The 14864-nt window shown below is 42.6% G+C and overlaps 1 protein-coding gene across 1 annotated transcript in view; it reads right to left on the bottom strand.

Annotated features, from left to right (window-relative positions):
* Positions 1-14864, bottom strand: part of LOC129775954 (TATA-binding protein-associated factor 172) — a 45534-nt gene that overhangs the window by 7569 nt on the left and 23101 nt on the right. Inside the window, exons 2-3 of the mRNA XM_055781251.1 lie at positions 6375-6454; positions 1451-6301 (exon numbers count right to left, since the gene is read on the bottom strand). Of these exons, the coding sequence (XP_055637226.1) occupies positions 1451-6301; positions 6375-6385 (4862 nt within the window). The 5' untranslated portion in view covers positions 6386-6454. The remainder of the gene's footprint in view (positions 1-1450; positions 6302-6374; positions 6455-14864) is intronic.

The following is a 14864-nucleotide window of genomic DNA, read 5'->3' as shown; positions in this document are numbered from 1 at the left end:
CTCGATGCTTTGTGTGTACGAGCGTCGTCTATAAACGACATCCGCGCGATGATCTGTATGTACGAGCGTCGTCTGTAAACGACATCAGGGTGATACTGCACATCGATCATACCAACGCAATATACATACTACGATATGTAATGAATGGGTTAAGCTCTTCGTTCGGTGGATGCATCATGCATATATTCAATCACTCCCTCTTTGATGGCATTTCCTGGATGTTTGGAAGCTTGCATCAATCACACCGATCTCTAAGGCTAGTAATATGCATAATGTGGAAAATTATCGGTCAAGGTGCTTGGAAGACTTTTGCATGACAAGTTGAATTAAGCTGTTCGGCCAGTGATCTCGGATTCTCAACATAGATTCATGAAAAAGTGCACGACAACATCTAACGAACTTAACCAGCACAGTTATTGGAAGCATCGAGAAGCGTCAGCAACTAGATGTCGTGTACAAAGACTTCTCGATTGCTATGCTTTAAACTGATATTGTTCGGGTAATAACGTGGTGTCAGATGCAAGTAAACACAGCCAAAAACAAGGTCATCACATTCACCCGTGGTCAGCCGCCGAATAGATTCGAATACTGAGAAGACCTCAATCCTCCCAGTTCCTCTCAATTCCGCTTGGGCAATTATCGAACGGAAACTGGAGAAGGGTGCCAAAGTGACTCGGGGTGTTGCAGACCTGAAGACATGGTTGATCAACAGTGAGTTCAAATTTTGATGGAGAGTATCCGAAGAATACAGGCAAACCTTTTTTGTGCGGGGGATAGGGACTGCACAAAAAAAAATCGTGCAAAACTTCCCCAGTAGCTTTAAAAAATCATGTCCGGTACACAATTTGAAAAAAAAAATTTTTTTGAGGTAGATAGGGTCCGCATAAAAAAAGTTTCCTTCAAGAAAATAACTCAAAACCACGTAGTTCACCGTTCGATTTCCTTTTGCCTCTCTGTCTTGCGATGGGAAAGTTTGCCTTTTCGGTTGCGCGTGGCTGTGTTGTGCTTTTAGTTGCATGTCGAAACTTGTTGTTATTAAAACTTATGTTATGCGAAACTTAGAGCATTTGACGGAAGGATGGGAATGATTTGAGAAGTGGATAATTTAGACGCAAGTATGTTTTTTTCGCACTAAAATGCATATAAACCATCGAAAAAAACTAAATGAACGATAACTTCGTCAAATATGCTTCTTTTTATATACTGCACAAAAAATGCACAAGAACAGAAAACTGCACAAAACAAATCGCACAAAAAACCGTACAAAAACAGGTTTTCCTGTAGTTCGAAAATACATCAAAACGGTAACGGAATATGTTTTCCATATTTATCCTGAAAAAATCAGCATTTTGATATAAAAACGTTTTTTGTGCATTCAATCAAACCCGAGATACAACTGTTTTTTTATGATTCCGGATTCTAATTGTTTCAAGCTTTGTTTGAAACTCACCTGAGGGCCTGGAACACGTGAGTCTTTTTGCTCACCATGTTCTGCCCGTCAATATTCTCCAGGCACTCCCTGATGTCAGAGTTGAGATGGGTGCGACTGAAATCCTCGTACAACCGCTCCTGCAGGGGACTTAGTTCGCACAGCAAATCCTGGGTTATCTTGGGCGGTAGGTCGGTCAGCACATCTTCCTTGACACGCCGCAGCAAAAATGGAAGGACTTGACGATGGAGCGCCTCCATGGCCAACGCTCCCGCTTCCTGTTCTTTGGCCGAACTCTTTGGATCTCGACTTGCCAAAATTGGACGAGAGAACCGCATGCTGAACTGCTTTTCCGTACCCAAGAAACCAGGCATCAGAAAGTCGAACAAGGACCACAGTTCCAGGACGTTGTTTTGAATCGGTGTACCCGAGAGAATCAGGCGGTGGTTTGCCACCAATTGTTTGATGGCTTTGGAACTTTTAGTTCGTCCATTTTTGATGATGTGTCCTTCGTCTAGAACGCAATAGTTCCAATGCACTGAGCTGAAGAATTCAATATCTTTTCGTACGATTTCGTACGACGCCACAATGAGATTATGCGTGCCCAGTTTATGTCGCAGACGTTCACGATCCACTGGCAAACCAACATAATGCAAAGGTCGAAGGAAACGCGTTGGGAGGAACTTCTCCACCTCGTACACCCAATGTCCGGTGAGGGTTGGAGGACAAATAACGAGGCTCGGTAGTTTAGCACACTTTGGATCCAAGCTACGTTGATGGTGATCACCAGCCAAGATGCAAATCGCCTGCAACGTCTTTCCAAGACCCATATCATCGCAGAGAATTCCGTGTAATTTGTACTTGTTCAAAAACCACAACCAATTCACGCCCGATTGCTGATAGCTTCGTAGTTCGGCATTTATTTCAACAGGTATTTTGAAATCAGGAATCGTCTTCGGCGTAAAGAGGTACTCGAGGAACTCCTTGTCTTTCAACTTACGGCTTTTCAGGTCTTCCGATAGTATGCGAACATCGGGCGTTATTCCATCCAGCGGCATCAGTTGAATCAGTGTTGCAAAACAGTGCGTCGATACAAGGCGAACTGATTGATCTGGATCACTCATACGGCCGAGCAGTGGAACCACAAGTAGCACTACGTACGGAACAATCTCCAGCTGCAGCTGACTGACAATACAGGCAATCGCTTCCGCTGCACCCTGCCGTTTGATTACATTTTCTATTGATGACAACATCGGAATAATATCGTTGATAACCATGGTCATGACGACTTGGGAATTCACCAACGCCAACGTGGCCAAACATCGTCCAACCATATGACGGATTGATTTGAGTGGATGTCTCAACAGCAGACAAAGCTTGGACAGCAGCTGAAACAGCTGATCGTGAAGCGCGGCATCGATATGTCGGGCAGCGATTTCAATCAACTGGAGGGAGGTCATGAACTCGTTCGTATCCTCACCACTAATCACCTCTCGACTTAGCCTGTCGACGTACAGCTCATCAACCTTAGATACAATGGTTTCCATCATCAGCTGCCATATTACCGGCAACTTTTGTGGCAAAGTTTCCTTAAAGTAGGAACAAAGCGTAGCAATGGCATAGGTAGCACCGATTCGCTGCGTTTTTGCATGTTTGCGACTAGTTTCTTCACTTTCATTCAAAACATCTTCCACAACGGCCGCTTCGGTGGAAACCGACGACGGCCTTCCTGGTCCTCGTGAACTCGAACCATTGCTGTTGTTGCTATTTGGATTCTCCTTGGTTTTTTGTTGATTCATCAGAGTGATTATGCCGTGGTAGGGATTCGAATCGCCCGTGTTAGCCGGATCATAGTGCCGCATCTCTCGTTCCGGTATTATTAACTTTGGTGTATACTCCGTGTCACTCTTCAGTAGCGTACACAGATTGGAAACAATTTTATTATTGGGACAGGGGCTACGCACGGTTGCTTGGTCCAGTAGCTCCGCCAAATATCGGGCGGATAGTTTCTGCAGAAGTTCACATTCCTCTCGCTTCATCGATTCCATTAATGGTTTCACCACCGGATTTAGTTTATCTGGAAGACAGTGTAGACTCACAACTGCTCCAGCAATCGATGCTTGTGTGCTAACGTGGAGATTGTTCTGCTCCACAGAGGTACTGGTGTGGGACCCGAGTAGCCCTTTTCGTCTTTCCTCCAGCATTTCCGCAACTTTAGTTTTCAACCCATATTTGGTTTTAAGGTTCTCCGACATAACTGTAGACAGCTGATAAATCTGATCCAAACTTAGCACCTTCAGATTTTCGAATTCCACCAGCTGAATCTTGTGCTGCTTCAGAGTAGCCAAATAGTCTCGGCTCTCCTGCAGGAGTCTGGTAAATTGTATGGCCACTTCGTCATAGTAAACATATTCGTTCAAGCAGGCTTTCAGCCGATCCTGCAAAGGCTGAGGTCCCGGTTGTATGCTGTCGTCACATGTAGCCCAGAAACCTACCACCAAACTGGCAATCAGCCGCTGGAGTGCCGAACGAGACTGCAAGTACCCCAGTAACACTTTGGTATAACAATCGATAGGACTTTCGATCTCCGGTGTATACTCGACACCGGGCGCGGGTAGAACAAGATAGCGCGATAGTATTCCGATCATTTTAGCAGCTTTGATACGAGCCCGGATCACGTTCCTCTCGCGCACTTCGATAGGGATAGTTTCCATCCCACCAAGGAAAGCTTTCTGTCGCGACGGCACGCTACCGTTGGACTCGAACGAATCAAACTGACGACGACGCTCTCTCGTGGTGGAAGGTTGGGTAGGCCTAGCGTAGATCAGCGAAGCGGGATCAAACGCTAGTCGTACAGGTTGCATTGCTAGACAGAGCCAGCTGGCCACGAACGGACAGGAAGCATGAAGCAATGCAGACAGTTCCGCATTGGTTACCATATTGTTCCACACGACCTCCGCTAGCGTTTGGATATCTTCTACATGCTCGACCAGTACTCGTTGAAAAATGTGGCGCAGTGCTTCCTGTAACAGAGCAGGAGGCCAATCTTGAACACCAAAATTTAACAGCAAATTTTCCGTCGAATCAACTTGCAGAATTGTATTGGTTTCGGTGGCAGCTTTCGCCAGAGCTTCCGCCGTGCTTACAATCACAGAAGTAGCATTTCCATTCAACCCATTGCTTCCAGAAGTTGCGGCGGTCGGGTCATTTTTCGCCACATGATTGCCGTTGGTAAGCGTCTTCAACGTTTGAAGTGTCGATCGTCGAACAGATGATGTACAGTGGCTGAGGAATGGCCACAATCGTGGAATCAGTACGGACATTGGTTCCATTTGTATCCAACTCGACGCATTAGGAAGGCTCAGAATCGATGCCAGTAGTCCCATGAAGCTATTGCAAGCGGAAGCGAGCTCATCCTGGTCCAGGAGCAAATCCCACAAGAGTTTCACGATGTGCGAAACCTGTGCTTTGGTTAATAGTTTTGGTAGCCAAGAAGCAATCGGTATCAACGTAGATGCTGCCACAGCACCGACATCGTCCACCGAATCGAAAAGGCCAGTCAAAACATCGTTGATGATCAGCGGCAAAAACGTTTGTACTAAATCTTCTCGAACCACCAGCATATATTTGATTCCCAGCAAACCTCCGTGGCGAACTTCCCAATCCTTTTGTTTGATGAATGTAAGCAGCGTGTTTACCGTTTCATGGACCTTACTCAGTGGAAGCTGTTTCAATATCGTTCCCAAGACCTGAGCACACGTTTCCCGTACAGGCGCTACAACTTGATCCGATACAAAATCCCCGAATCGATCCAGTGCCAGCACGCACAGCAATCTTAGTGCGGCATCTTCCAGCCACAGCTGATGCTGTACTTGCATTTGCTGTTGCGTCATATAAATACTCTTCCCAGCGCCTTCTGAGTGGCTTTTCAGCAATTCCCGCAGCGCGGTTGCTGATCCATGCCGAGTTTCCCACCGGGGACTGAACAGATCCATGAATAGCTTCGAGCAAAATGACTCCAGGGGCCAGTCTGTCGCATCCACCCACGTACCAGTCAGATCAGGAACTGGTTCACCAAATCCTGCCGTATCGCTTTTAGGATCGGCTTTCTTTCGTTTACGATCTGGTTCGCCATCCATACCAAAACCATTGTTCCCTGTGTTTGCGTTTGTACACACAACAGCATTGATCGGGTTGGGAAATGCTTTCTGCTGTTCCCTCGCTTTCCTCCGAGCACGATTTTTCTCTCGGCAGCTCAACGCCTGACTAGAAGCGTTAGTCGCACTGTGGTCCATCCTCAAAATCTCTTGAACTGGCATCAGTACTTCTCCCTCGTTGCGGCCCTGAACCTGACCGCTTCTATTTTGCATATCGTCCAGTGATACAATATCATCCAGGTTAACCCCGGTACTCAGACCCAGTTTCTCGTTCAGGAGCGCTCGTTGGCGGGCCCACTTCTCCCTTGGATCTCCCCCATCGTTATCATCTATCGCATCGAATTCCGACCCTTCGGACCCCATCAAGCGGGCTCCCTTGTGCAGAACCACATTCAGATCAAACTTCGCGAACGACAACCTCGTCGAGCCGGTCTCGCACTGACTACTGTCCGCCGTTTGATCCTCCTCCTCCTCCTTGACGCCATTGATTCCCTTGGGATTCCACTGCGGTACGTGTTCGAGGATGGCCTGCACCGCTTGGGACGCGGCAATTCTCGTTTCCCAGTTGCTGCTGTGCAGATAGGTCTGCAGGCGGCCCAACAAATTATGCAACTCATGCGGATGCAGCTTCTGCACCTCACCAATCTGTTTCGCGGCGGCCTTCCTGGTGATTGCCGCCGATCCCGACTCCAGCAGAATGAACAACCGGTCCAAACTGGGGATATGTAAAAAAACAGGGAATACGTTCAAAAGAGGAGATGATCAGAGATCCACCATGCTATACATACCGGGAAGTCATTTTTCCGCCCGATTATGCTGACTCGAGCTGCAACTGTTCTCACTGGGGCAGTTGGCAGCATTCAACGATCTGTAAGGGAGCAACGAAAAGAAAAAAAAAACATTAATTGTTAGCGATTGTACAAAACCGCGCGCATGCTTGCAGTTGGTTGTTGTTTTGACTACGGAACCTAGCGATGATGATGATGTCATCGCTCACGGTCCGTGGTTATTAGCGATGTTTTGGTATTTTGATGTTTAGCGTTGAAAACTCCTTTCTTTGATGTTGATTCGGCATGAAATGGTCGCGCACCGTTATTAATTGGCGAAATTGCAAAATGTTTTATAGAGAGATGCTTGGTAGAAGTAGAAAATATTCTTATTGAGTTAGTTTTAGAGCTCTAATACCTTCAGAAAGATTCAGCGATTCAGACGTGAGGAAGGAAATGAGTTAAAGTGTAGTTTGAAGCTGAGAACAATTCCGCTGGGTGCAAAATAAAAACTAAATAATTAGGACACGATCGAAAATATAAAAAACCTCATTCGAAAATGACAAACATATTGATTTTGTGTTACGGATGTTATGAATTGTGAGAAAAGGGGAATTCATCGTATCATAGAAATACACTAATAAGCAAAACAAAGTGTCCACCTCATCATTTATGATATCTTATTTATTATATTTTTATTGTATTGAGGTTTTACTTACGGAATGCTGAAGAAAATGGTTTAAAGCAACAAAAAAACTATTTGTATTGGAAAAAAGAGCCCATTTTGAAAATCGATATATCTTCGATAAATTTTCATCGGAAGACCCCTCGAGTGTTCATATTTTGACATGTTTTGAAGCAAACGACTTGAGGGCATTTGAACACGTGATCGCATTTGCTTCAGTTAAAAAAATGTAGAACGCAAATATTCAAAATTGGTAGTTCGTGATGTGCAAAACGGTGAATCGCACCGGGCTATCGCTACAAAGTACAGTATCAGCAAGGCAGCGGTTAGGAAAATTCTTCGGAAACTGAAAATGTTCAGATTAATGACGAATCGTCCTGGCAGAGGCTGGAAGCGCAAAACGGATGCGAGAACGAACACTAAGATCATGAGCGAAGGGTCTTCGTAGCCTAATTGGTTGTGTGTCCGCTACTAAGCGAACGATCATGAGCTCATAACTCAGGGCCCCTCATCTGACCATCTTAGTGTGTGATTCTAGCTACTATGTCCACGCAACAATCATCATGTGTCGGTAATCCCAGTCCCTTACCGCTCACATTTTCGGTCTACTGCATCGGTAATTGGCACTATTAATAACGCAACAAAGGAAGCCTCATATCAACATTCCCGCTGTGAACAGCCCAACTGTGAATATTCGAACAATAGCAATATTCTTACGCCGGAAAAAGACGACATGTGTTATGCATCGATAGAATAGGAATTCTCTTGTGCCTAAACGGCTACTGTGTTATAGATAAAACAAATGTTTATCGACAGATAGCGATACTCTTACGCCTCAAAATGGTAACAGTGTTAATATACAACAAAAGTTATCTTAAGATAAAAAATGTACACGAATGAATTCGGCTCTGTTACAGCTAAATTGCTAAAATGAGCCTAATAAAATAAACTGTTGGGTTAAAAAAAATGAGCGAAGCCATGGAGAACCCGAAGGTAACTGTCCGCGAGGTCCAGGAAACTCTTCCAGTAGATTCCAGTAGAACCACTCGTCGCCGTAGCACAGAGGTTGAATAGCAAGTTGCCCGAAAGCATGCTATAAAACCCTATGGTTTGATTCAGTTAGAGCGGAATGACTGTTCATTTTATAGCAGCTGTCGTAGTAGGCGTATCTGAAATAATTTTTCGGAAAACCTATATTCTTCGGCGGTAAAAAGTTCACGTTCTCAGTATGGAAGCTGATAGAAGAAATTTGATTTTGGACACCCACATTAAAAATCTGGCGCGGTCAGTTACTAAAATAGCGAAATCGCTGAAGGTGACTGAATCGATCGTGTATAATGTGCTGAAACGTTTCCGCGAACGTACAACTGTTTTTCGGATGGATCAGAGGCCGCTGAAGTTGACCAACAGAGAGTTCAAACTTTGATGTAGGGTATCCGAAGAAAAGTACGAAAATTCATCAAAACTTTAATCAAAAATATTTTCTCTTTTTTTTCTGAAAAGAAAAATAAATTATCTGCGTTTTGATATAAAAACATTTTTTGTACATTTAACCAACCCCGAGATACAATTTCCGGATTCTGAATGAATTCAGCTTAAGAGTTCTGTCCTCTGGCTGTTTGATCGAAAGCGGCGGATTCGCTTGTGGCGCGTATCAGATGGGAGTTTCAGGAGTACCACATCCAAGTCTGAGGGTGTTTTTCGTGGAATGAGAAGCATCGTAAAAATCGATGGGATAATGACGGCAGATTCCTATATCAACATCGTGCGGGAAAGTCAACATCCTGCGAGAAAGTCTTGCGAACTTAGTATTTCAGCAGAACAACAACCCAAGGCTTATTACCAAGAAAACCCAGTCTTTCTTCCTATCTTGTAGGATCAAACCGCTGTAATGGTGTCCACCGGATCTTAACCCGGACCGGTCCGGACCTTAACCACATCCAGTATTTGTGGGCGATTCTCGATGCCAGGGTTGCCAAAACTAGTGTTATCAATGAAAATAACTATTTTGAAGCCGAGGACCACACCTTGGAAGAGCTGGATCCACAACACTTAAAAAACTAGATAGAGAGCATGCCGAAATACTTGCAGCAGGTTCTGAAGGCCAAAGGAGGAGACATTAAAATTAAAATGCTTTTCTTTTACTTCATTTTTTCCGAAGCCAAGATGGAGTGGGAACTTTTTTGTCTCTTTTTTCGTTCTTTAAATAAACCTTTTTTTATTTCTCCAGAATTTCATAAGTGAAAATATATAAAAAAAGATATCAAAAAAGAGTACAGTGTGCTTCCTTCAATTGGAAAAATGATTAGGCAAACATAGAAAGATTAAAAAAAGACTGGTGGATTGGTCCAAAATTCTCTTAAATCCATCGAGAAATAAATGAGCAATAAGCGATAGAATCTATATTTTTTCAATTTGTACCCCCAATATGTTTCCTGAAAGGCAAAATCTCTCCGCAGTTTTGGCATATAACAAGAAAGGTGTCAAATGGTTCAAGAAGTTCTGTTTCTCAAGCCAATTGTCAAATCAAATGTCGATCCTTTTGTAAGTAATTCGTTCTTCCGGGAGACTTATCGTCAGGAATAGATCCGGTGAACTATGTCTTGCGAAAATGACGGGTGGCGTTACTCTTCCCAGCCTGGTCGATTTTTATTCGCGACATTTGCAATATGCGGTCTAACGTTGTTATGTTGAGACATTCATACGCATATTCCCATATTCTCAGCCTATTCGTCCATTCTCCTATGCTGCCATCAGTGATAATATTAGTGAAAATTGTGATAGTATGGAAAAGCTGAAATTGCCCGCAATCGCCTTAACTTGTCGCCAAGATAGACCAACAGTTTATACGCAATTAACTTCATCTCCAGGATCATATGGGTCTGCCTATTCTTCGAGCTCCGTGAACTGTGGTCCGTGGGTTACAACCGGGTGTTTTCTTAAACATTTCAGTTGCGCCCTCTATAAGAGCGTGTTCGATCCTCTTCCACGTACGCTTCCATATTTTAATTCCAATCAACTTTTTTGTGACCTTTCAGCACCGACCGTAGAGGTCCGTGTTAGAATTGTCTGGCCATCAAACCCTGCAGGCAACGATTAACGACCACCTGTATCTACGTTTCACAACCATACAATAGTGAAGATTTGACGTTTGAATTAAACCTTCGGGGTTTCGTACATAGTGATATCTGGCATGAGCGCCAAAAATGTTTGGAGACCTGCTAAAGAACACCGAGCCTGGCGTAATCTGGCTTCCAAGATATTGGAAGGTTTTTACCTTCCCAATCTGTTGCCCCAATACCGTGAAACTGAAGGGATTGTTCGTATTTATTTCCATCGACTCGGTCCTTGCTACATTGACTGTGAGACCTGCTGCCTTGGAGCTTACGGAGTGATCATCAAGCTTGCTCTGCATATCAGCTCCTAGGTAAGCGATCAAGATAACATCGTCGGTCAAAATCGTTTAGTTGATCCATGGTTCAATGATTCCATGATAATCCTCGGTTCGGTGTCAACGACTCCAGCTAAGAGCTCATCCATCACGATAAGAAAGAGTAATGGTGATGATATAAATCGTTTTCTCACTCCAACAGGAACCCGTATGGGATCCAACAAGACATTGTCGTACAGAACTCTACACGAGAATGTCTCGAATTGGACTTCGATGAGATGAACGAGCTTCTTTAGGACCCCTCTACGCCTAAGTGCGGCCCAGATATTTTTATGATTGATTTATGATATAATAATGCTGATCTGCTCGGTCTTTTAGCGACATTCTTGCATTCGTCCTGTCACTACTAAATAGCCGTGAAAAATTGTACAACAAACGGATATCTCTATTGGCGGCAGCTCTATCTCCTTCCTCAGCTAAGAAGTTTTTCCAGGCTCTTTCATCCAGCCATCTTTCAGGCAGCCATCCAGCCATCTTTCACGTACCTCACCGATAACGCTATGGCGATCAGATGCAATCTCGGCACTGCGCTTATTGTGAACTTCGAAAATGCTCTTCCTTCACTTACGGTTGATGCAGATGTGGTTAATTTGGTTTTCTGATCGGCCATCCCCGGAAACCCAAGTGACATTATGCACTGGTCGATGGGGAAAGAGCGATCCACCAATCATCATGTCGTTTTTTCCACAAAACTTTACAGCTCTCCGCTTTCGCTCACCTTTCCAAGATCATGGCGTCCCGTGGGACGCTCAATGAGTGGTTGGAGTGGATGTTCTCTACCACGCTGTTCGACTGACTGTAAATAGTTCGGAGGCATCGGTAGTCGCGTAGCACAGGGTCATCTCGAGATGGTTCCCACCTTATAAGGACTGTATACAGCTGGGATCCAATTCTTTCCGAGGTTCGTTTCCCCCTCGAAAACCAATTTATAGCAGGACTTGTCTTGTATTTTTTTTTCTGTGTCCAATGCATATTTTTTTTTATATTATTACATTAACAATTTAACAACATTTTCAACCATTTTCCGTGCGCTTGACTGACTAAAACTAACTTAAAATTTATACCGTGTACCCGCGGTTACTCGGGACTTAACCTAATCCATTCAAATTCCCATTCACACTTCCACTCATTTTCCCATTCATACAATCCACCCACACATATTTACATAATTATTGCGTTTCACGCATTTTGTATTATAACATTTTCTTTTGGTTTTGACATCTTCTTTTTTTCTTCATTTTTACAGAGTTATGTCATTTCTTGTCTTCATTTTTGTATTTTTAACAGACCTTAGATTAATACCGTTTACCCGCGGTTATTCGGACTTAAACCTAATCCACTCAAATTCCATTTACAATTCCAATCATTTTTCCATTCATACAATCCGCCTACACATTTTCACATAATTATTGCGTTTCACTCATTTTGTATTATCTTGTCTTTTCTTGTCTTCATTTTTGTAATTTTTACAGATATTATGAAAACTTCCAAAACCCAAAACACTTAAAACTAACTTAAGATTAATACCGTTTACCCGCGGTTACTCGGGACTTAAACCTAATCCAAAATCTATTCAGTTCCAGGATGTTGAGTTTTAGGCGACTGACTTCATTAATTTCTTCTGTAGAAGCCTTGACCACTGCGAGGGGGACACGCGCCTCGGAAAGGAGCCCCAGCTAGGCCCGAAAAGCCATGCTTCCCTAGCTAGTTGCTTACTTCCCTAGCTAGTTGAGCCGGTTCAAATTCGTGGCCATTTTTCCATGTTAAGGTCAAACATTCAGTTCGGGATCTTCTTTTTTAAGTCTCTGTAAAAGTGTTACTTCAGGTACAATAGGTTATTGGCCTAAGGTCTCAATACCACAATGGGTTTTAGCTGACGGAGGCCACATTTCTTATTCAGCCGCTGGATGCCAGTCATACACTGAACAGGTAAATTCATTCAAGAGTGCGAAATTAAAATGACTGAAATGATTGTACAGTTGGTGTGCAATAGTCAGCTGCCAGTGAACAGTTTTTGATCGGAGATATGAGTTTATCTCATTTCTATAGTATGAGAAATACACGATGTCATTTCTAGGTGGATTAACTCAGTTTTTCAACATTGCAATGATTTTGAACATTTGACTAGAAATGATTTCATACCCTGATGAATGGAATTATTCCTCTCGCGAGAGATAAACTTCCACTTCCCGGTTTGATTTTTTTCAGTGAAATACATCGGAAAGCACTATTTTATGAAACATTTGACGGATTTATTCGGATAAAAATGCAAAAAAAACACCTCTAAGTTTTGGAAAACATAAATTTCCACAGGTGCAATCGTAGTTCTTCTTGGACTGTCCGTATTACCCCTACTTCCCCTATGTGCATTTGCAGTCAACTAACATCGGCTGTGAATCGATTTAGATCGATTCGCTTTGAAAGCGGGGATGCAAACTGTTGGCTACGCAGACCACTCTAAAATTCAAATAATGTGTAATAATAAGCATATCTTTACACAGTAAATGGAGGAAAAATCAATGCTCACTACCCAGCTAATCTCCACCCACAAACACACTAACTGATTTGAGTTTGTGAACTACTGCAAATGTGAAATTCTGATTTATTTAATGTGAGTTCTATACAGATTCCATCAGAGAGATAGCGGGACCATCAGCAAGTTATTTCATTTTCTATATCGTTATCAAAGGGACAGAATAACTGTATGCAAATTGCAATTCATAGAAAATGCCACACCAATGGAATTGAGCGCACATGCTTCGCAAAAGAGCAGAGTGCGATGTGTTGTGCAGACGGATGTCAGTTCTAAATGTAGGTATATATATTTCACTTGGATGAATAACGTTGCTCATCAGACTAGAAGATTAGTTCAGTCGCCGAGTCTGCATTCAACTCCCAGCAGAACAGGGGGATTTTTCTTCTTCAAAAAATATATCGTTCCGCTGCTCAAAGTAGAGTAATTGAGTTGTGCTACATAGAAAAAACTTCTATTGGGAGGAACGATAAGACTCATTGCAGTCATCGACAACTTAAAAAACTAATTACAACACAAACATTGATTATTTTTCGCACATCAAGATGCCACGACGAAGGGCCCTGTACACACTTCCTAAATTCCCACGACAAATAGAAATCCCCACCCAATTAAGCGATAAGTCAAACTCGCGTATCAGTGTGCTGTGATTACACACAAACGCACGTCAGAAGGTTATCCCAATGTCTATGGTAGACTATTCGGACTTAAATCCGCTCTTGTAGAGCAAGACTAAACTATCAAAGGATTTCCACAAGATAAGACAAGAGAGAACAAATGTGAATGAGTGAACTCAATTAGATTTGTTTCTCATTTCAATGCAGTCGTATCTTGCCATATCCAAACATCCCTTGTCAGACGACAAGCAATGTAGAACAAATGAAACGATTCTGTTTTCTTCGCAGTAGTGGCTAGAGATGTCTAATTTTTTCGGTCTATAGATTATGGATTATTCGTTAGGGCATTTTAAAATAATCGTCTTTTAGAATCCGATTGATCGATCGAATATTTGTTGAACATACATCGATAGTAAAAAGTGTTATGATGTTATAATTTTGAAAGACACATCAAATATAATTTAAAAAATCGAAGTGCAGAATAATAGTTTTTGAATCAATTCTTATTTCAGTTTGTTGAAAAATTTAACAATTCATGTATTTTTCTGGCGATGGAAAAATGAGCACATCGCGAAAATGATACACATCATTCCTTTTTAAAAAACGTACGATTTTTTTTCTATTCAAAATTTCCTGTGCGTCAAATGTTCTTGGATTAGCAGATTTGTTTGAAAATTTCTGTTTGGTCGCTGTTGGATAGAAAAATGTATAGCCTAATTTTTAACTTAAGAAATGGTTTCTTGCTTTATTAATTGCAGTAATCGTCTCTAGTTATCGATGTAATTCCATTTTGATTTTGCATTATTCGATACAAAATCACTCCATTATAATTGCACATATTCGATCATTTGAATTAGTCGAACGATTAACCGACATCTCTAGTAGTGGCGGCAACGCGCACATGCACAGAGCTGTATTCTATTCTCCGAAATTATTATTTTACTACAATCAATTTCATACATCGTAAACACATCTTTCGTTCGTTCACTCGCCTATGAATGTACAACTTGACTTATCGAGTGCAGGATGCACCACACCACAGTCAGCGCAGTCGTTCTTACGTGTTTTCCATTCTTCATTCCATGCTGGAACCGGGTATAATCTACCGAGCAGAGTTGAGAAAGGTAAAATAGGTCACTATCGACTCATGCCACTACTGCAATGAAGCGTATTGATTTTTTGTCCGCGTTCGGAAAAGCTCCGGTTTCTGGCACGTTCCATAGAC

This window comes from Toxorhynchites rutilus, chromosome 3 (genome assembly GCF_029784135.1).
Source record: "Toxorhynchites rutilus septentrionalis strain SRP chromosome 3, ASM2978413v1, whole genome shotgun sequence".
NCBI lineage: Eukaryota > Metazoa > Arthropoda > Insecta > Diptera > Culicidae > Toxorhynchites > Toxorhynchites rutilus.
This window is presented reverse-complemented; position numbering and strand designations above follow the sequence as displayed.